Source organism: Pongo abelii, chromosome 19 (genome assembly GCF_028885655.2).
Source record: "Pongo abelii isolate AG06213 chromosome 19, NHGRI_mPonAbe1-v2.0_pri, whole genome shotgun sequence".
Taxonomy (NCBI): Eukaryota; Metazoa; Chordata; class Mammalia; order Primates; family Hominidae; genus Pongo; species Pongo abelii.
Window position 1 is genome coordinate 1,073,393 of NC_072004.2, and position 21,947 is coordinate 1,095,339.

The window sequence follows — 21,947 nt, forward strand, 5'->3', positions numbered from 1 at the left end:
AGCTGAAGACACATCCCTGTGGGGCCCGGGGTGTCTTTCTCCCCATCCAGAGCCCCGGCCCAGAGGAGCAGGCCCTGGAACTGCAACAGAAACTGGAGGCTGGCGCAAGTCCCTCTGGGCTGGGCTGGGCTGGGCTGGGCTGGGCTGGGCTGGGATGGGGCAGAGGCAAAATGCTGCCAGGGTGGTTCTCTGGGGAGAGGGGAATTGAAAAGGAAAAGCATCACCAAGGAGGGGGAGAGGGAAGGAGGCCGTGTGTGCACGCGCGCACACACACACACACACACACACACAGCCTCCCTGACTGAGCCTGAGCCTCCCTGGGAAGAGGCGCATTCTTCTCTCTGCTCTCTGAGCTTTCTGTTGCTTCCCTGCTCATCTGTGCTCTCAGCAGCAGCAGCAAAGTTGGCCTCAAACTTGAACAAAGCTGCAGGCTCCAGCGTCTTTCTGGGAGCTCCGAGGGGGCAGCAGGCAGGCCCCAGCCTCTGAACTCAGCGGGCCTTGAGAAGCCCAGCCCAACCCTTCCAGCACCCAGCCGGCCCTCCGTCCCCCGAGGGACGCCCCTGCCCCCGACCTGGAGGCCCTCAGTCTGGGCTGGGGAATGGTGCGCTGAGGTCCCTCCAGAGCCCCTTGTCCCAGCCTGGAGCTGCAGCCGCGCAAGACCCAGGCCCCCATGGCCAACCCGATGCAGTCCGAGTTTCCTTCAGCACAGGAGCCAGGCTCCACCACACCCCTGGACCTGCCAGAGATGGAGATACTCCTCACCAAGGCAGAGAACAAGGATGACAAGACCCTGAATCTGTCCAAGACCCTCTCGGGGCCTCTGGATCTGGAGCAGAATGGCCACGGCCTGCCCTTCAAGGCCATCTCCGAGGGGCACCTGGAGGCCCCACTGCCTCGGTCCCCCTCCCGGGCCAGCTCAAGGAGGGCGTCCTCCATTGCTACCACCTCCTATGCCCAAGACCAAGAAGCCCCCAGAGATTACCTCATCCTGGCCGTCGTCGCCTGCTTCTGCCCCGTCTGGCCCCTCAACCTTATCCCTCTCATCATTTCCATCATGGTAAGTGCTGGTCTTTATTCCAGGGGCAGGGGCTGAGCCCAGGGGTCGGCAGGTGTGTCCCCCAGGCAGGCACCAAACACACTGCCCAGGGTGTGGACAAGAGAAAGCTGGGAGTGGGGGCTTGGGGAAGACTCCTTTCCTCACTGACCTCCTTCCCCTTAGAGAGGGGCCCTGGGGCCGGGAGAGCTCCTGCTCTGTTCTCTCATCTCTGCTTCTGGGCATCAGAGCTTGACTTTGCACCTATGGCTGCTGGGGAGGGGCACTCAGGGAGCTGCCTGGTGATACATCCTGTGGGGCAGAAAGATAGCCAGGCTGGGGGTCTTGCTGTTTTAGGAGGGACAGGCGGTCCCAAAGAGTCATCGCCAAGTGGGGCTGTCTCAGCAGAGGTTGCACCGGACGGGGGTCCCAGGGCCCATGTGTCCTCCCAGGCCACCTGGACATGCTCCCAGCCTCTGCCGGCTCCGGTTTCCAAGAGTCACAGCGGCGTCCCCGCTGTACCCTGAGGGCTCCGGGGCCAGGCTCCCCCGAGGGGTGCACAAAGCGGGGAGAGCTCGCAGACTGCTCCTCCCGAGGCGTGGAGTTCCCTCGGGAGCCCTCTGCAGCTCCGCAGCTGCACTGACTTCAGCCTCGTCTTCAGGGCAGGGGAGTTCTGGGTCACAAGTGAAAAATGTAAGAGTCAGAGGGCATGACTCGCCATGCCCAGGAAGGGGCATGTGGCCGGGTCTGTACTTCTATGGGGTTTTGAATGAATTGTCTTAGATTGTCTCCAACCCAAGCTGTTTGGGTAGAGCTACTTATAATGGATTCCATAGAAAATGTCAGCAGATATTGGCAAGTGACTTTTGAAGTCCAGGAAGAAGCGAGAGTTATGAAAGGGTGGGGAGAGGGAGAAGCAGGGCCCAGCAATGATTTCAGAGTGAGGTCAGGGGCAGGGGGTAGAAAACTGCTGGCCCAGGCTGGTCAGGGCCAGAGGACTGGGGGGGGGTTTCCCGAGAGTGACTCCCTACAGAGTCACCGTCACCAAACCCCCAGGAGCTGTCCTCTGAGAAAGCTCCTATTTCTTCAAACAACTCTGTCTACCTCAGGGAGGCCCAGTCTCCCCGCAGGGAAGCCTTCCCCATCCCACCAAAGCTAGTACTACCTTTCAGGACATCAGGGGGCACTGGCAGCCTTCCTGAGTCCAAGGGACTTGGCATAGGCTCTGGAAGCAGGGCTGGGCAGGGGCCTTCCGGGCAGCTCTCTGTGATGCCTGCTGTACCTGGGGACCACTTGCAGGTAGAGCCAGGACCCAGGGGTGCAGCCAGTGGCTCTGGGCAGGTCCCGCCTCTTGGCTATAGGGAAAGGCCCCAGGAGGGGAGACCGGATTTGGGGAGGGAAGCTACCCAAGGGCTCAGGAGAAAACAGCTGCTGGAATCCATCTCCTGGTGGGGTGGCAGGGTGCAGGCTGGGCAGGGCCTGCCTCTGTCAAAGAAACAGCTGCTGGAATCCATCTCCTGGTGGGGTGGCAGGGTGCAGGCTGGGCAGGACCTGCCTCTGTCAAAGGGAGCCTAAGCCCAAGGCAATGAGACCACGGAACCCGCCCCAATGCGTTTCTACATTTTTTTTTTTTTTTTTTTTTTTTTCAAGACAGAGTCTTGCTCTGTCACCCAGGCTGGAGTGCAATGGTGCAATCTCGGCTCACTGCACCCTCTGCCTCCCGGGTTTAAGCAATTCTCTTGCCTCAGCCTCCTGAGTAGCTGGGATTACAGGAGCCCGCCACCACACCTGGCTAATGTTTGTATTTTTAGTAGAGACAGGGTTTTACCATGTTGGCCAGGCTGGTCTTGAACTCCTGACCTCGTGATCTGCCCACCTCGGCCTCCGAAAGTCCTGGGATTACAGGTGTGAGCCACTGAAACCCGCCTGTTTCTACATTCTTTAAAGGTTTTGTTTTGTTTGGTTTGGTTTGAAATGGAGTCTCGCTCTGTCGCCCAGGCTGGAGTGCAGTGGCGCAATCTCAGCTCACTGCAAACTCCGTCTCCCAGGTTCATGCCATTCTCCTGCCTCAGCCTCTCAAGTAGCTGGGATTACAGGTGCTGGCCACCACGCCCCGCTAATTTTTGTATTTTTAGTAGAGACGGGGTTTCTTCATGTTGGTCAGGCTGGCCTCGAACTCCTGATCTCAGGTGATCCTCCCACCTCGGCCGCCCAAAGTGCTGGGATTACAGGCAAGTGCCCACCACACTCAGCCCCTTTTACAGTTTTTGAGTCAGGTGTGATGAATACCGGGCTGGGCACAGGGAATACAGTGCTAACCAGACACCGTTGCCAATTCCCCAGAACCTCCAGTCCGGCAGGAAGGAACTCTTAAACAGATTCTTACGACATATTTCAAGAAGTGCCCGTGGTAGACATAAACTTAACGTAATGAGCTGGGAAAGTCATTCAAACGGCTCTTCTCCTCGGCATTCCTGTCTGCAAAATGGGCATAACCACAATCCCTGCACGAGAGTGCCGTGAGGGGGTGAAATGAGATAGGCCACACCCAGTGCTTCAGAACAACACCAGGAGGGTGTGGGGCTCTTACAGGATAATGGGTATGTAAGGGGCAGCGGGGAGCCTCCCCGGGGGAGGTGGGAAGCCATCCTGGTGTTTTAGAAATGGCTTTTTTGAGATATAACTCACATACCACACGATGCACCCATCTAAATTGTATTCACAGACAGGTACAACAACCACAGTCAATTTGGAACATTTGCCTCATCTCCAAAAGAAACCCTGTACCCTGGCCGGGCGCAGTGGCTCATGCCTGTAATCCCAGCACTTTGGGAGGCCGAGGCGGGTGGATCGCCTGAGGTCAGGAGTTTGAGACCAGCCTGGCCAACATGGTACAACCCCAACTCTACTAAAAATACAGAAAAACTTAGCCAGGCGTGGTGTCATGTGCCTGCAATCTCAGCTACTTGGGAGGCTGAGGCAGGAGAATCACTTGAACCCTGGAGGCAGAGGATGCAGTGAGCTGAGATCCAGCCACTATACTCCAGCCTGAGTAACAGAGTGAGACTCCATCTCAAAAAAACAAACAAACAAACAAAAAAGGCCGGGCGCGGTGGCTTACGCCTGTAATCCCAGCACTTCGGGAGGCCGAGGTGGGCAGATCACGAGGTCAGGAGATTGAGACCATCCTGGCTAACACGGTGAAACCCCATCTCTACTAAAAATGCAAAAAATTATCTGGGCGCGTTGGCGGGCGCCTGTAGTCCCAGCTACTCGGGAGGCTGAGGCAGGAGAATGGCGTGAACCCGGGATGCAGAGCTTACAGTGAGCCGAGATGGCACCACTGCACTCCAGCCTGGGCGACAGCAAGATTCTGTCTCAAAAGAACAAAAAGAAAAAAAGAAAAGAAAGAAACCCTGTCCCCCTTCAGCTGTCACTCTCCATCCCTGGCCCTCCCAGCCCTGAGCAACCACTCATCTCCTTTCTGTTTCTCTAGATCACTCATCTCTAGATCTCACTCTAGATCTCACTCATCTCTAGATCTGCCTATTCTGGACATGAAATGATAAATGGAATCACACAGTATGAGGCCTTGTGTTCCTGGCCTCGTTCACTTTGCGTGTCATCTTCAAGCGTCCTCCCTGCCGTAGCAGCTGCAGGCTTTGCAGCCGAGAGGAGTGTGGTTGGATCTCCATTTTGCTGGATCAGTCTGGGGCAGGGTGAGAGGAGGGGTTGGAGGGGATGAGGCTGGCGTTCAGCAGAGGGGACCCTCGTAGGAATGCAGGCAAGAGGCGAAGAGGCAAGGACCAGGGACAGGGACAGGGCCAGAGGGGGCTCTGAAACCCTCTAAGAGTAGGTTGTACTGCCCATTCATTCATTCAGTCGACTTCAACGGCAAGTTGTTTGTGTTGAGGGAACTAAGTAGTAGAGGACGGTCAGGCCCCCGTGAATGAATGTGCCTCTTTTATTTATTTATTTATTTTTGAGATGGTCTCTCGCTCTGTTGCCCAGGCTGGAGTGCAGTGGCACGATCTCGACTCACTGCAAGCTCTGCCTCCCGGGTTCACGCCATTCTCCTGCCTCAGCCTCCCGAGTAGCTGGGACTACAGGCGCCCACCACCACACCCTGCTAATTTTTTGTATTTTTAGTAGAGACGGGGTTTCACCGTGTTAGCCAGGATGGTCTCGATCTCCTAACCTCGTGATCCGCCCACCTCGGCCTCCCAAAGTGCTGGGATTACAGGCGTGAGCCACCGCGCCAGGCTGAATGCACCTCTTTTATGAACCAGGCACTGTGTTGGCATTTGGGAAGCAGATGGATCAGATAAGTAGATGTCTGGCTGATATGGCAGAAGGCTGCAAGGGGTGTGATGGGAAAGGGAGGCGGCAGGGACTTGCTGTAGGAATTTAAGTTCTGGCTGGGTGCGGTGGCTCATGCCTGTAATCCCAGTTCTTTGGGAGACATCAAGTGGATCACTTGAGGTCAGGAGTTTGAGACCAGCCTGGCCAACATGGTGAAACCCCATTTCTACTAAAAATACAAAAAATTAGCCAGGCGTGGTGGCACATGCCTATAATCCCAGCTACTCAGGAGGCTGAGGCAGGAGAATGGCGTGAACCCGGGAGGCGGAGCTTGCAGTGAGTTGAGATCGCGCCACTGCACTCCAGCCTGGGCGACAGAGCGAGATTCCATCTCAAAAAATTAAAGAGGGCTGGGCACAGTGGCTCACACCTGCAATCCCAGCACTTTGGGAGGCCAAGGCGGGTGGACCACGAGGTCAGGAGTTCAAGACCAGCCTGGCCAACATGGTGAAACCTTATCTCTACTAAAAATACAAAAATTAGCCAGGCGTGGTGGCACGAGCCTGTAATCCCAGCTACTCTGGAGGCTGAGGCAGGAGAATCGCTTGAACCAGGACTCAGGAGGCAGAGGCGGAGGTTACAGTGAGCCGAGATTGTGCTACTGAACTCCAGCCGGGGCTACAGAGCAAGACTCCGTCTCGAAAATGGGAAGGGAAGGGGAGGGTCGAGGAGGGGAGGGGAGGGGGAAACTGGAGCCACATTAGAGAGATGTGGGGGTCTCTAACATCTAGGGGGTGGGCCGAGGGGAGTGGACAGAAAACTATTTTGAAAAGGAGATTCCAGGAGGTGGAAGGAAATCTTGGAAAGGGGGAGAGACGCCCAGGGAGGAGAAAGTCTGAAGGAGGGAGCGGCCAGCTCCGAGGCCACTCAGGTTCAATGAGCATAGAAGCATCCACTGCCTTGGCCACGCGTAGATCCCTGGTGACCGGGGGTTGGAGGGGCCTCAGCAAAATGGAGAAGGATGATTGATGAGCTGAGGTCCTGGAAGCAATGGAGAGATGGGATCCAGAGCCCAGGAAGAAAGATGCCCCGTCCCTGGGAGCCTGAAAGAGAGGCTGTGAGGGCAGAGGCTGATGGAACTGCTCAGAGGGAAGGGCTGGCTCACGCTGCGTGGCCTCCAGGCCTCCAGGGATGTGGGTCCAAGGTCGTTTGCTAAGAACTAGGGGCCTGGTGGCAGGAGGGAGGGGAGGTGACCAGGCACAGACAGGCCAATGGCCCAAGGCCTCTGCTGAGGCTGGAGACCACAGATGTGGGGTGTTATTGGCCTGTGGGGTGGTGTTGTCAGCCTGTGGGGTGTTGTCATCGGCCCGTGGGGTGTTATCAGCCTGTGGGGTGTTATCGACCTGTGGGGTATCGGTCTGTGGGGTGTTGTTATCAGCCTGTGAGGTGTTATCAGCCTGTGGGGTCTTATCAGCCTGTGGGGTGTTACTGGCCTGTAGGGTGTTGTTGTTGGCCTGTGGGGTGTTGTCGGCCTGTGGGTGTTGTTTTTGGCCTGTAGGTGTTGTTTTCAGCCTGCAGGGTGTTCTCAGCCTGCAGGATGTTGTTTTTGGCCTGTGGGGTGTTATCGGCCTGTGGGGTGTTGTTATTGGCCTGTCAGGTGTTATCAGCCTGTGGGGTGTTGTCGGCCTGTAGGGTGTTGTTTTCGGCCTGTGGGGTGTTGTTGTTGGCCAGCCGGGTGTGACTTGCTCCAGCTGTAGGTGTAGGTTCCCAGACATGCGTATCAGGTCAACCCAAGTCTGAGGATGGCACAGTTGCCGTAGGAGCAGGGCCAGGTGGTGAGAAGGATGCTGGTGAGGCAGCTGAGATGACGCATCGAAGGGTTGGGCTGTGCTGGGAGGGAGTGAGGCCAGGAACATAGTGACAGACTTGGAAGAGAAAAGGGGCCACGGGCTGAGAGAAGACAAAGGGCATGAGAGGGTGAGAGGGAAGTTGGGAGTTGAGTTTCAAAGGAGGAATCAGGTCAGGGGATGGCAAAGGGGTGGAGTGTAGTTGTGGAAATGAATTTCTAAAGGGAAAAATCAGTAGCCAGGGAGGAGGGAGTTGAGGGAGCCCAGTGTTGAGGGCTAATATTACTAATATTCATTGAGTACCTACTAAATGTTAGGTACAGTTCCAAATTCTTGTTATTGTTGTTTTTTGTTGTTGTTGTTGTTGTTTTTGAGACAGAGTCTCGCTCTGTCACCCAGTCTGGAGTGCAGTGGCATGATCTCTGCTCACTGCAAGCTCCGCTTCCCAGGTTCACGCCATTCTCCTGCCTCAGCCTCCTAAGTAGCTGGGACTACAGGCGCCCGCTACCACGCCCAGCTAATTTTTTGTATTTTTTATAGTAGATATGGGGTTTTATTGTGTTAGCCAGGATGGTCTTGATCTCCTGACCTCGTGATCCACCCACCTCAGCCTCCCAAAGTGCTGGGACTACAGGTGTGAGCCACTGCGTCCAGCCTGTTGTTGTTTTTAAGACAGAGTCTCGCTCTGTCACCCAGGCAGGAGTGCAATAGTGCGATCTTGGCTCACTGCAACCTCCACCTCCCAGGCTCAAGTGATTCTCCTGCCTCAGCCTCCCGAACAGCCAGGACTACAGGCATATGCCATCAAGCCCAGCTGATATTTGTATTTTTAGTAGAGACGAGGTTTCACCATGTTGGCCGGGCTGGTCTTGAACTCTTGCCCTCAGGTGACCTGCCCGTTTCAGCCTCCCACAGTGCTGGGATTACAGGCATGAGCCAGCGTGCCCGGCCCCCTCATCCAATTTCTAAGAACAGGAGTGCCCTCCCCACTCTGTCCACAGGCCGTCCCTGAGCTCCAATCCAGACCTCAGCCTCTCTCTGCTGCCTGGGGGCATCATGGCACCCATCACTCCTTGGTCTCATCCCCCTTCCCTCTTTGCAGCTCTCTTCCTCTCCCATCTGGAAGAAACCTGTTTTGTCTACCCAGTTGTATTTGCTCTGCCATCACCTATTCCCTTCCACAGCTGAGCTCCTAACAGCTGCCTTCACGTGCTGTCTGAGCTTCTTCATCCCCCACCGGCTCCCCATCCCCCACTGGGCTCCTCATCCCCCACCAGCTCGTCATCCTCCTCCAGCTCCTCATCCCCCACGGGCTCCCCATCCCCCACAGGCTCCCCATCCCCCACGGGCTCCTCATCCCCCACGGGCTCCTCATCCCCCACGGGCTCCTCTGAAACCTCCTGCCAAGGGTAAGCATGGCCGGCATTGCCGATAGTTCCATATTTCGTCCTTATCTTGCTTGACCTATGCCGGACATGGCACTGTGAGCCACTCCCTCCTTCTTTCCCATCTTGCGCTTCCCAGATGCTGCCCCTCCCGCCCTCTCCCGCTCCTCCTCAGGCTCCCTTACAGCCTTCTTCTCCCCAGCACCCCTTTATTTATCTGTCAATGTTCCCCACAGTCCTGTCTGTGGACATTTCCTCTTTCCATCTGCCCCTGGATGGCCTCAATTGCATCCCTGTGTGACGACTCCTGCACGCTGGGGCCGGTTTATCCAAGTCCAGCTACACACTCGCGGCATCCCGCACCTCTGCCCAAATACAAATCCGAACACTGCACGGCCCTCTTCCTGGGTCCCAGCTGGAGGAAGGGCACCTCCACTCATCCAGCACCCAAGCCGGGAACCCGGGAATCATTCGAGTCACGTTCCTTCCAGCACCCAAGCTGGGAACCTGGGAATCGTTCCAGTCCCGTTCCTCCCAGCACCCAAGCCGGGAACCTGGGAATCCTTCAAGTCCCGTTCCTCCCCCACACTCCATCTCACCTTTCGCCAAAACCCATGGATTCTATCTTCAGAACTTCTCAAATCTGAACTCTTTTCCAATTCTCTACTTCGTTCCAGTCTTTGAAACTGTCTGCTCTCAACCTCCAGCCCGTACTCTACACAGTAGTCAGAGAACATTCCTAAAATGCAAATCTGATCCTGTCCCCACTTAATATCCTTCACTGGCTCCCTGTTCCTGCAGGATAAAATTCCGACTCCTTATGTGACAGTCAGGGCCCTTGTTGTTATTTTGAGATGGAGCCTCGCTGTCACCCAGGCTGGAGTGCAATGGCGCGATCTCGGCTCACAGCAGCCTCCGCCTCCTGGGCTCAAGTGATCCTCCTGCTTCAGCCTCCCGAGTAGCTACAGACACACGCCACCACGCCCAGCTAATTTTTGTATTTTTTGTAGAGATGGGGTTTTGCCATGTTTCCCAGGCTGGTCTTGAACCCCTGACCTCAAGCAATCTGCCCACCTCGGCCTCCCAAAGTGCTGAGATTACAAGCGTGAGCCACGGCTCCTGGCCGAGGGCCCTTGTTGATCTGGCGTTTTCCCCCTCCCCAGTTGCTTCTTGTACCACGCCCACATCATGGTCTGTGCTCTGCCCCCATCTCTTCGTCTGTAAAATGGACTAATGGCAATCCCCGCCTCCTTGGAGTGTTAGGAAGGTGATATGGCTTGGCTGTGTCCCCACCCAAATCTCATCTTGAATTGTAGTTCCCATAATCCCCTCGTGTCCTGGGAGGGACCCAGTGGAGGTCAATGAATCATGGGGGTGGTTACCCCCACGCTGCTGCTCTCGCGATAATGAGTGAGTTCTCGCGAGATCTGGTGGAATTTTTTTTTTTTTTTTTTTTTTTTTTTTTTTTTCCTGAGACAGAGTTTCACTCTTGTTGCCCAGGCTGGAGTGCAGTGGCACAGTCTTAGCTCACTGCAACCTCCACCTCCCGGGTTCCAGCAATTCTCCTGCCTCAACCTCCCAAGTAGCCGGAATTATAGGCAGGTACCACCACGTCCGGCTTATTTTTGTATTTAGTAGACACAGGGTTTCACCATGTTGGTCAGGCTGGTCTCAAACTCGTGACCTCAGGTGATCTACTCACCTCAGCCATGCAATGGTGCGATCTCGGCTCACTGCAACCTTCACCTCCTGGGTTCAAGTAATTCTCCTGCTTCAGCCTCCTGAGTAGCTGAGATTACAGGCACCCGCCACCGCGCCCAGCTAATTTTTGTATTTTTAGTGGAGACAGGGTTTTGCCATGTTGGCCAGGCTGGTCTTAAACTCCCAACTTCAGGTGATCCACCCGCCTCAGCCTCCCAAAGTGCTGGGATGACAGGCATGAGCCACCACACCAGCCACTCTGATGGTTTTATAAGGGGCTTTCCCTTTCTGTTTGGCACTTTTTCCTTCCTGCCGCCTTGTGAAGAAGGGTGTGTTTACTGCCCCTTCTGCCATGATTGTAAGTTTCCTGAGCCTCTCCAGCCATGCTGAACTCTGAGTCAGTAAAACCTCTTTCCTCTATGAATTACCCAGTCTAGGGCATTTCTTTATTAGCGGCATGAGAACAGCCTAATACAGAGGATGAATTGTTCTAATCGGTGGCAGCATTTAGCATCATGCCCAGCACGAGATATGCATTCAAAGAGTGCCAGGGTTGTTTATTCTTCTGGCACAGCTAGAGGAATCTTGGTGGGCTTCACAGAGGAGGTGGCCTTGGAGCCACCCCTTGAAGGATGGAGGGATTTGGACACATGGTGTTTTGGAGAAGCAGGAGAAACAGCCAGAATAAAGCCCTGTGGAGGTCGGTACTTGAACCTCAAGCAACTCAGACTGGCTGGGCCCAGTGGTTGTGGAAGAAAATAGTGGAGGATAAAACAGGAAATGTAGGCCAGGCATGGTGGCTCACACCTGTAATCCCAGCACTTTGGAAGGCTGGGATCACCTGAGGTCGGGAGTTCAAGACCAGCCTGACCAACATGATGAAACCCCACCTCTACTAAAAATACAAAATTAGCCGGGCGTGGTGGATGCCTGTAATCCCAGCTACTTGGGAGGCTGAGGCAGGAGAAATGCTTGAACCCAGGAGGCGGAGGTTGCAGTGAGCCGAGATCTCACCATTGCACTACAGCCTGGGCAACAAGAGCAAAACTCCATCTCAAAAACACAACACAACAAAACAAACAAACAAACAAAAAAACAGGAAATGTAAAGCTGGCCTGCATTTGGACTTTGTTCTGTGGAAGGCGCTGAGCAGCTGGGATGGCCTCAGCCACCATCATCTCACTGAACCTTTGCAACAGCTCCTGACTCACCTCCCTGCCTCCCCTCTGATCCCCACGCTGCAGCCAGAAGGGTGTTTTGGAAATCTGTATCCAGTCCTATCATTCCGGACTCACGTCCTACACTGGCCCCCGCTGCTCATGGTATAAGGACCACCCTCCTTCTGGCGCTGCTCGAGCCCTGCCTGGCCTGGCCCTGCCCACCTATGCACCTCCTCGTCCTCCCTCCATCAGGCCCAGCTACGATGACCTCTGTCCAGTCCCTCCTACCTCCTCAGTAAGCGACTGTTTTTTGAACATCTACACATTTGCCATGCAGCACCTTCGCACATAGCTGTTATCTCTGCCTGGGATACTCCTTCTTCCTTTGGAAATAAACAATCTAATTCTTGCTCATCCTTCACATCTCAACTCAAATGTCCTTCCTCCAGGAAGTCTTTCCTGATTCTCCCCTTTTACGAGTTCTCCTGGTATCACCTGCCTCTCCTTTGTCATGCCACCCACCACAGTTGCATTTTTACCTTTCTTCGTGTGATCACAAAGGAGGCCAGTGGGCCGGAAGTTCTGTGAGCACAGGAACCGGGATGCTCCTCTGCGCTGCTGCGTCCTGGGGTCTCGCACAGTGCCTGTTATGAATACAGACAGTGTGAATCGGGGGCGTGGGGAAAGGGTGAAGAAGAACAGAGACTGGTGCTGGGGGGATCTTTGAGAGGAAAGAGGCCGGGCACGGTGACTCACACCTGTAATCCCGGCACTTTGGGAGGCCAAGGTGGGCGGATCATGAGGTCAGGAGATGGAGACCATCCTGGCTAACGCGGTGAAACCCCGTCTCTACCAAAAATACAAAAAAAATAGCCGGGCGTGGTGGTGGGCGCCTGTAGTCCCAGCTATTCGGGAGGCTGAGGCAGGAGAATGGCGTGAACCCGGGAGGCGGAGCTTGCAGTGAACCGAGATCGCGCCATTGCACTCCAGCCTGGGCCACAGAGCGAGACTCCGCCTCCACAACAACAAAAAAGATAGTGGTGATGCTCCTGCTTTGTCACGGAGGACAGAGGAGCTGTCACCGAGAGGGAGGAGCTCAGGCTGCGGGAAGGAGAGGCACAAGGCGCGGGTTGTGTTTGATGACGTCGCGGGCTGGGTTTGATGACGTCGCAGATTGAATTTGATGGTGTCGCGGGTTGGGTTTGATGACGTCGCGGGCTGGGTTTGATGACGTCGCAGATTGCGTTTGATGGTGTCGCGGGTTGGGTTTGATGACGTCGCAGATTGAGTTTGATGGTGTCGCGGATTGAGTCTGACGTCGCGGGTTGGGTTCGATGACGTCGCAGATTGAGTTTGATGGTGTCGCGTGTTGAGTCTGATGTCGCGGGTTGGGTTTGATGACGTCGCGGGTTGAGTTTGATGCTGTCGCGGGTTGAGTCTGACTTCGCGGGTTGCGTTTGATGACGTCGCGGGTTGAGTCTGATGTCGCGGGTTGAGTTTGATGATGTCACAGGTTGAGTTTGATGATGTCACGCTGTCCCAGAAAGAGCTTGGAATGGAATTACGGGGCTAGGTGCAGGTTGGTCAGAATTCTAAGCAGTGAAGAGAACAGGACCCCAAGAGGGCACCTGCAGAGAGAGAACACAGAGAGGAAGGGGCACGGCTCTAATGCTCAGTTTCTTCCTCAGGGAGGTGGGGCTGCATTGCCAACCTCCTAGGGTGATTCTGAGGCTAAATGAGGTAATCTAGGTACAGACCTTAGCAAGCTGCCTGGCATGAAGTAAAATCATCATCATCATCATCTTGTCACCATCTTCATCATACTTAACTGCATTTCCATGTTGAACTCAGGAGCCTCAAATAATCAGAAAATAAAATAACCAAGGACTTCTCTGAGGCCCTGAAATCAGCCACACCATCAGAGGACTCCTGCGTGTGCCTGTTCTAGGGAGGCAGGGACACAGGACCCTTAGAGATGCTTGGGCTCCACCTCCTACCAAGTCACCCCAGGACCCTCCTAGGACCCTCTCATCTCCACCCTCATCCATTTTAACTAGGTTCAGGAAGAACAGAGCTCACCGAGGAGTGATACATAAAACGAGGCCCCCGTGAAGCCACATGACTCCACCCAGTCCTGGTCTCCCCAGGCAACCACGAGGCCATTCATGCTTTTGTGTGATCTGGGAAGTGGGCTCGATTGAACGAGGATGTGGTTCTTGGGTGGGAACTGGAGGCTGTGAAGACAGTGTCTTTTTTTTTTTTTTTTTTTGAGGCAGTCTTTGTCGCCAGACTGGGGTGCAGTGGCGCGAACTTGGCTCACTGCAACCTCCACCTCCCAGGTTCAAGCGATTCTCTTGCGTCAGCCTCCTGAGTGTCTGGGATTATAGGTGCGCACCACCATGCCCAGCTAATTTTTGTATTTTTAGTAGAGATGGGGTTTCACCACGTTGGTAAGGCTGGTCTCAAACTCCTGGCCTCATGATCTGCCCGCCTCAGCCTCTCCAAGTGCTGGAATTACAGGCATGAGCCGCTGCGCCCGGCTGACAATGTCTCTTTTTACAGAGGCGGGGGTGGGGGGTGCTTACAGAGGAGAGGAGGACGGTGTGTCAGGCTGTAGGAAGAGCCCAGGGGCTGTCTTGGGATCCCAATGCCGCTGCAGAATTGAAGCTTGCACTGGAGTCCAGCGGGGCCTGGCTTGTCTGTTCTTGCCAGTTGGCCTGGACCTGGTCCACCTTCTCAGGCCCTCGGTCTCTACCCTACCACCGCCACCCCCTCCACCGCCGACCCCTCCACCACCGCCCTGAGAAGAAGTGCCAGGCTTTTCTGGGTTCTGCTCCCAGCTGTTCCCAGCTGGTGAGGGACAGGCGTGATTAGGGGTCTGCACAAGAGGCCCTGGCCACTCATCCAGGGGGAGCCCTCTTCCTCTCCCCTAGAGTGTGGGCTGCCATAGGGATGGGATGTGTTTGGAGGCCCAGGCTCAGGGCCACCCCAGGGCTGCCTGCTGAGGCCCGTGAAGCTGACCAACAGCCTTCCCGGTTCCTGGGGTCTCTCTGTGCTCTCTCCCAGTCTCGAAGCAGCATGCAACAGGGCAACGTGGACGGCGCCCGGAGGCTGGGCCGCCTGGCTCGGCTGCTCAGCATCACCCTCATCATCATGGGCATTGTCATTATCATGGTGGCCGTGACCGTCAACTTCACAGGTGAGACCCAGCTCCTTGGAGAGGAGGGAGCCAGCTTGCCTGGTGTGAGGACTGCTCAAGGGTGTACCTAGCCTCAGGAGCAGAGGTGGTGGGTTGGGGGAAGGAAAAGGGCCGGTGGGGGCCCCGGCCTTATCCTCCCAGTCCAGAAAAGTGCCCCAGTTCCCAGGAGGGACCGGCTGAGTGGGGATGAGCCGGCAGACTTGTCTTATGCCCAGAGAGTGAACTGATGGAAAGGGTGTGGAAAGTGCACAGCCTCGGAGTCAGAGGCCAGGAGCTCCAGCCTCAGCTCTGATGGGCCTGGGACCGGGGCCAGTTCCTGACTAGCTAAGCCTCAGTGTTTCCTGGTATCAAGTAGCAGGAAAGAGCCTCCAGCAGAGGCTTTTGTGAACATCACCCGAGATAATGGACGTGACTGTGCTTTGAAAACACTAAAATCCCTGCACAGTCAGCCGGGGAACCCCAGAAGCAAGCAGTGCATATGGTAGAATTCAAAAAGTAGGTGACCCTTCTGTGGGCACCCATAGGTGGCCCGGTGAAGTCATCCAACCAGGGGAAACATTTTTTATTATTTTGTATTAATTAACTTTATTTTTGAGATGGAGTCTCACTCTTGTTGCCCAGGCTGGAGTCCAGTGACGCGATCTTGGCTCACTGCAACCTCCGCCTCCCGGGTTCAAGTGATTCTCCTGCCTCAGGCTCCTGAGTAGCTGGGACTACACGCACCAGCCACCACACCCGGCTAATTTTTGTATTTTTAGTAGAGACAGTTTCATCATGTTGGCCAGGTTGGTCTCGAACTCCTGACCTCAGGTGATCCACCCACCTTGGCCGCCTAAAGTGCTGGGATGACAGGTGTGAGCCACCACGCCCAGCCCAGGGGAGCCATTTTCTTTTTCTTTCTTTCTTTTTTTTTTTTTTTTGAGATGGAGTCTCACTCTGTTGCCCAGGCTAGACTGCAGTGGCACAATCTCAGCTCACTGCAACCTCCACCTCCCAGGTTCAAGCGATTCTCTTGTCTCAGCCTCCCGAGTAGCTGGGATTACAGGTGCCCACGACTGCACCCAGCTAATTTTGTATTTTTAATAGAGACGGGGTTGCATCATGTTGGCCAGGCTGGTCTCAAACTCCCGACCTCAGGTGATCCACCCGCCTCGGCCTCCTGAAGTGCTGGGATGACAGGCATGAGCCACTGCGCCTGGCCCAGGGGAACCATTTTCAAAGGTGACTCTCAGCTGTTCAAGAAATCCACGCAGCTTGGTGAGGTGACTTTGGGGGGTCATCCGGGTCTGAACTGCCCATTTTCTTCCTTCATACATGTCCCCAAGGATGTCTGCCCATTTCAATGAACCCTAAGCTTTTCCCCTAAAGACATTGCTGCTCAAACCGTGCTCCCTGGACCTGCGACAGGGGATCATCGAGGAATGTGTCAGAAACGCACAACTCCAGGCCCCATCCCCGATCACCGGATTGGAATCTGGACTTTAATAAGACTCCCAGCGCAACCGTCAACGTTGGGAGGCACTGGTCTAGAGTGTGGGGTGCCCAACTTGAGCTTGGGGCTGAAAGCCTGGGGTTCACCTGTGGGGCCACGAGAAACCCCGGCCACTTAGGAGAGGGAAGCGTTCGGTTTTGGAATCAGCGTGCCTGGCTTCAGAATCCAGGTCCTGCATTTTCTCGCTGTGTGAATTGGAGCGTGTGTCATAGTTTCCTTCGTGAGTAGAGTCTGATTGACATGCAGGTATTTGCAAGGCAGGAGCCCACCAGCCCAGGACATTAGCCTCCGTCTCACCAAATGATGCCTTGGTCTCCATCCTGCTGCTGCTTGTTATTTTAGCCAGGCCTTTTTTTTCTTTTTTCCCGACAGAGTCTTGCTCTGTCGCCCAGGCTAGAGTGCAGAGTGCAATGGCACGATCTCGGCTCACTGCAATCTCCTGCCTCAGCCTCCTGAGTAGCTGGGACTACAGGCACGTGCCACCACGCCTGGTTAGTTTTTGTATTTGTAGTAGAGATAGGGTTTCATCACGTTGGTCAGGCTGGCCTCGAACTCCTGACCTCAGGTGATCTGCCCACCTCTGCCTCCCAAAGTGCTGGGATGACAGGTGTGAGCCACTGCACCCGGTCTAGTCAGACTCTTTCAATGGCAAGTGACAACTACTGAACTCAAATTACCAAAGGGAATTTGCTAGCTTTCCCTAAGAAATTTAAGCGTAGATTGTTCCATTTTTAGGCCTGGCTGTATCCACACACTCAAAAGATGTTGACAGGAATCGGTTTGACTCTCTCGTCCTGCTTTCCGCTGTGTCGGCTTCATTCCTCAGTAGGATCGTTCCTTTGGTGGCAAGATGGTCACCAGTGGCTCTAAGAGTGACCTTAGGGTGGCACATATATATATATTTTTTTTCGAGACAGAGTCTCGCTCTTGTTGCCCAGGCTAGAGTGCAGTGGCACGATCTTGGCTCACTGCAACCACCGCCTCCCGGTTCAAGCAATTCTCCTGCCTCAGCCTCCTGAGTAGCTGGGATTACAGGCATGTGCCATCATGCCTAATTTTTTTTTTTTTTGGTGAGACAGAGATTTACTCTTGTTGCCCAGGCTGGAGCGCAATGGCGTGATCTCGGTTCACCACACCCTCCGCCTCTCAGGTTCAAGCAATTCTCCTGCCTCAGCCTCCCGAGTAGCTGGGATTACAGGCACGTGTCACCATGCCCGGCTAATTTTATATTCTTAGTAGAGACGGGGTTTCATCATGTTGCCCAGGCTGATCTCGAACTCCTGACCTCAGGTAATCCGCTTGCCTCAGCCTCCCAAAGTGCTGGGATTACAGGCGTGAGCCACTGCGCCCAGCCATCATGCCTAATTTTTTGTATTTTTAGTAGAGACAGGATTTCACCATGTTGGCCAGGCAGGTCTCGAACTCCTGACCTCAAGTGATCCCCCTGCCTCGGCCTCCCCAAATGTTGGGATTACAGGCGTGAGCTGCCGCACCCGACCAGAGTGGCACACATTTTAATCAGTCCAGTGACTAAGCAGGGAAAGAAGTCTCTACAGTTACATAGCGAAAGTCTCAGGACTGATTCAGATTGGCTCAGCTAGGGTTGCATGCCCACCTCTGACCCAGTGCCACCTCTGAGCCAGTCACTGAGGTCACAGTCCTCTTATTGGCAGGAGTCAGTTACTCCAAGAGCTCTAAACCAAAGAGGTCCCCAATCCTTAGCCTTATCCCCTTATCCCTATTACCACTTCCCACTGGGAACCAGAAACCCAAATCCTCCAGTCAGGGACTTGAAGAGCCAGTGTTCTGAGCCCTGTTCTGCCATATCTGTTCTTTTTCTTTACAGTTCAGAAGAAATAAACTTAACCAGGGAGCTGGGCTAGCAGAGGCCGGCCCTGGCCGTCAGGAGAGCTCTGACCCGCACACCGCTGGAGGCCAGGGTGCTGACTGTCAGGCATCCCCCGTCCCCAAGTTCCAAAAGCACAAACTCAGAGGGAAACCCCCAGTCACCCATTGTCAGCCCCCATCTGACCGGAAAGCCTGGAGGAGGAAGGAACGCACGGAGAACCCAATGGGTAACGTGGTTTACTCTCCCAGACGCGTTCTGGGATCTCAACCCCAGTGCTCTGGCTTGTTTCTCATTCCAACAATTTCCTGGATTGTACCAAGCAGCGAAAACTGCCAGGATGAGGAAAAAACCCAGCCCCACAAACGACACACATGCCGGCGGGGAGAGACGCAGCAGAGCTCCTTCCTGTCTGTGGACCCGGAGCAAAGACGTGGGGCCTCATCTTTTGTATTTTCCTCAAGCAGGGAAAGAATGGACTGTTTGCATGCTTCCTGCCACATGCCCGCAGTGATCCCAGCCAGGGCCCCGAGCACAGAGGCGGAGCTGTGCTCAGCACAGGCCCGGGACCTCCCCCGGCAGGCACCTGTCGGGGGTACAGCTCCCGGGAAGGAGGCAACCGCCTCACTTAACATCCTCCCCTCCAAGGCGTGTCTGTGAAGACAGGTACCGGGACGGCACGACCTGCACGCCTCTTCCCAAACCTGTCAGCTTCAGAAGCATCTCTGGAGGACTCTGGTCCCAGGATGTCTCCCAGGACAAGCCAGTCTGCCTCTTCCTCCTACTTCTGCTGTAGCCTGGGACCAGACCTGGCCAAGGTCAGCCAGCGGGGAGGGCCGTGGCCCCCACGATGGCCTGGGGTGCAAGCTCGGGCTCCGGGTGGTGCTGCTCAGGTGGTTTCAGGCTTCCAGCCCAGCCCTATGCTCTGTGCTTCGCCCTGGGCCCCTGGCCATCCACAAACAGCAGAGGCCTTCCCTGGAGGAGGTTTTGGGACCACCCCTGAGGGGACTTCCCAAGGGGTCCCAGGCTGTCAGGGGCGTTTGTGCCACCTGCAAGGGCGTGGGTCAGAGAGTTTTTATGGGGCGTCTGTTGTTTGACAGTCCTGAGACCGAGGGAAGGGCTCGGCTGAAGGACCTCGTGTGCAGGAGAGTTGGGGGATCAGGTTTGGGAATACACTTGCACGCACAGAGCCTGGGGCCTGGACGCCACGGCCTCTCTTAGGACCTAATGGGACCCCCAAAAGGAGCCAAGTGGGGCCCTCGGCCTCTTCCCTCGTTCCAGGCCCATGATTTTCCCTAGACTTCTCTCTGGCCCCGGCTCCAGCCACAGACGCCTCTCCTGCCCCCGCCCACCCTCCTGACTGCAGCTCCCAGGCCCCAGAGACCTCCAGGCTTTCCTGCCCTGGGCGGCCCCACCTCACAGCCAGAGTCAATGCCTTCATGGGAAGGACTCCCAGCCACACCCAGACTGGCCCGAGGCTGTTGAAGTCAGCATCCTTTGCGCCCCATCAGGACCCTCCTGCCTCCTCTCCAGGGCCCTTGTCCGCCTCCCCACCCTCCTCAGAGGCCCGGGGAAGGGAAGAGCGGGTCTGTACAGAGGTTCTGTCTGCAAGGAGGGGCCCTGAGTCTATGCACAGCTGGAGCTCTGAGCCTTCCACAGCCCTTGTGACTGCTGGAGGGCAGGGGTGCAGGGCTCGGGGGGGGCCAGGCTGGTCCTTTGGGGCTGGTGTTCCTACGTCAGTCCCCACTTGGGGAATAAACTCCAGCCTCTCCTGCTCATACAGAAGGGACTGGTTGGGTTTGCTTTATGGGATCTTTGAGGCCAAAACAGATGCCCCTGTTTGCTGTGAGCACGGAGTATTTCTGTCCCTGGTGAAGTCACGTCACACGGGGGAGAGGCGAGGTCGATGGAACTGGCCACGCACAGGCTCAGGCTCTGGCTCTGGAAGTAGGGATGACGAGTGGGCGTTTTCCCGGTAGGCCCCCGGGGTCCTCAGCCTCAGCAACCCAGGGAGAGGAGAGAAACGAACCGATGGTTGAGGGATTGTCACAGGAGGAACATGACACCCAAAGGGACTCTAGGTGCCCTCAGAGTGCCACACATGCCCAGACCTTCTCACACCCACACAAATAGGCTCCGCTGTGCACTTCTACACACACACATACACACACACACACACACGCTTGTTCACACTCAGAACCCAGGACAGCCACAGCCACTGCTTAGGGGAAGCCACTGCAGATGCCCCCGGAATGGGCACAGCCAGGACGCTCTTCCAGGCAGGCGAGGATGACTTGAGAGTTTCCTAGGGCGCCAGGGACAGAGCTCAGAGGCCCCCGAGGTGTGTGTGGGAGGCAGAGGCCCACAGAGCACAGAGCAGGAGGAGGGCTCGGGCCCTGGAGGAGAAAGCCATTCTGGACGCCAGGGGACCCAGACGGAGGGTCCCCACAGCCCCTACCCCACGCCTCCTGGAGGCCAGAGGGGTCAGTGGCCCTGCTGTCCCGGCTCCATCTTGGTTCTAGTCGCTACCTGCATGAACACAGTGGCCCGGCTTAACGCACTAACCCAGCCTCGCCCTGTGTCCCACAGGGAGTAGCAAGACCCGCCCCACACTGCCTTCACCACCTACACCAGTGACGCCGCTGTGTGTCTTAGCATGGAAAGAAATAAACCTGAATGTACACGCTCGCCTCCGGCCTGTGTGTTTGTGCTGCTGGGGTCAAGGGGGTTCCAAACAATCAGGGGGTGAGCAGTCCACTCCGCCTGTGGCCCCAGGGTCAGGCTGAGGCTGCGCACCGGGAACCTGGCACACTGGGGCTCCGTGGCCAACTCGAGGCATTCCTCTGGACAAGTCACTTGTCCACTCCGGGACTCAGTTTGTCCAACTGTAAAATAAGTGGTAATGCCAGTCTCATCTCCCTTCAGTCCTTTCTGCATAGATCTCAGGCCTGGAGAGAAGAGGGCAGGCAAGAGTTCGAGACCAGCCTGCAACATGAGGAGACTCTGTCTCTACAAAACATTTAAAAATCAGCCAGGCGTGGTGCTGCACGCCTGAGGTCCCAGCTACTCAGGAGGCTGAGGTGGGAGGATCACTTGAGCCAGAGAAGCTGGAGCTACAGTGAGCTGAGCCATGTTCCTGCTCCTGGCTCCCAGACCTCCTGGGACAGTCCCTAGACCACCAGGTTCCCCCACCCTGCTGGCCTCACTACTGGGACACTCGCTGCCACCCCCAACAACCAACTCTCCACTTTCCTAGAGCATTTCCTTTAGGTCAGAGTCACATGGTCCAGGAAGCCTGTTCTAAGTGTCTGCGTCCCCAGGGTTCAGTACAGAGCCTGGCACATAGCAGGTGCTGAGGACAAGTCTGTAGAAGGAGGGAGGGAGGGGCCCCAGCCACCAGGAGCCTCCCAGGTTGCAGGATCCCTGGGAGCGGAAGCTCCTTCCATCCAGACTGGAGGCCACAGCGCCGCTTCCTGTATGCTAGGCGTGGGGCTCCCTGCTCCGCTGGAATTACCTCATTTAATCCTCACAACACTTCCACGAGGGATCCTCCCATTTTCCCGGGAAGAAATAAAACTCAGGAGATCCAGGGGCTTAGCCAAGGTCATATAGTCAGGAGCCAGTAGAGCAGGACAGTCCTTGAGAAGCGTGCCGCGGTGACAGGGGCCTCTCCGGGCCGTAAAAGCCTGCGGGCTCTGCCAAGGGAGCTGACCGTTTCCACACCCTGCAACTGCTCCCAGCACCTTGGGAGGCTGAGGCGGGCGGATCACCTGACGCCACGAGTTTGAGACCAGCCTGACCAATATGTTGAAGCTGACAAGCTTCAAAACAAACACTGATTGAACTGAAAAATATGATATACATGTGCACTTACACACGTTTGTTTTGTTTTTTGAGACAGAGTTTCGCTCTTGTTGCCCAGGCTGGAGTGCAGTGGCACGATCTCCGCTCACTGCAACCTCTGCTTTCCCAGTTTCAAGCA

The 21,947-nt window shown here is 55.7% G+C and overlaps 1 protein-coding gene across 1 annotated transcript; it reads left to right on the plus strand.

Annotated features, from left to right (window-relative positions):
- The first annotated feature begins 329 nt into the window (after window positions 1-329).
- TRARG1 (trafficking regulator of GLUT4 (SLC2A4) 1) lies at window positions 330-20,647 on the plus strand. Its single transcript, XM_009251102.3, has 3 exons — window positions 330-1,057; window positions 14,495-14,627; window positions 17,966-20,647. Exons 1-3 carry the CDS (start codon window positions 671-673, stop codon window positions 17,977-17,979), a joined length of 534 nt encoding a protein of 177 aa, XP_009249377.1. The 5' UTR covers window positions 330-670; the 3' UTR covers window positions 17,980-20,647.
- The last annotated feature ends 1,300 nt before the right edge of the window (window positions 20,648-21,947 follow it).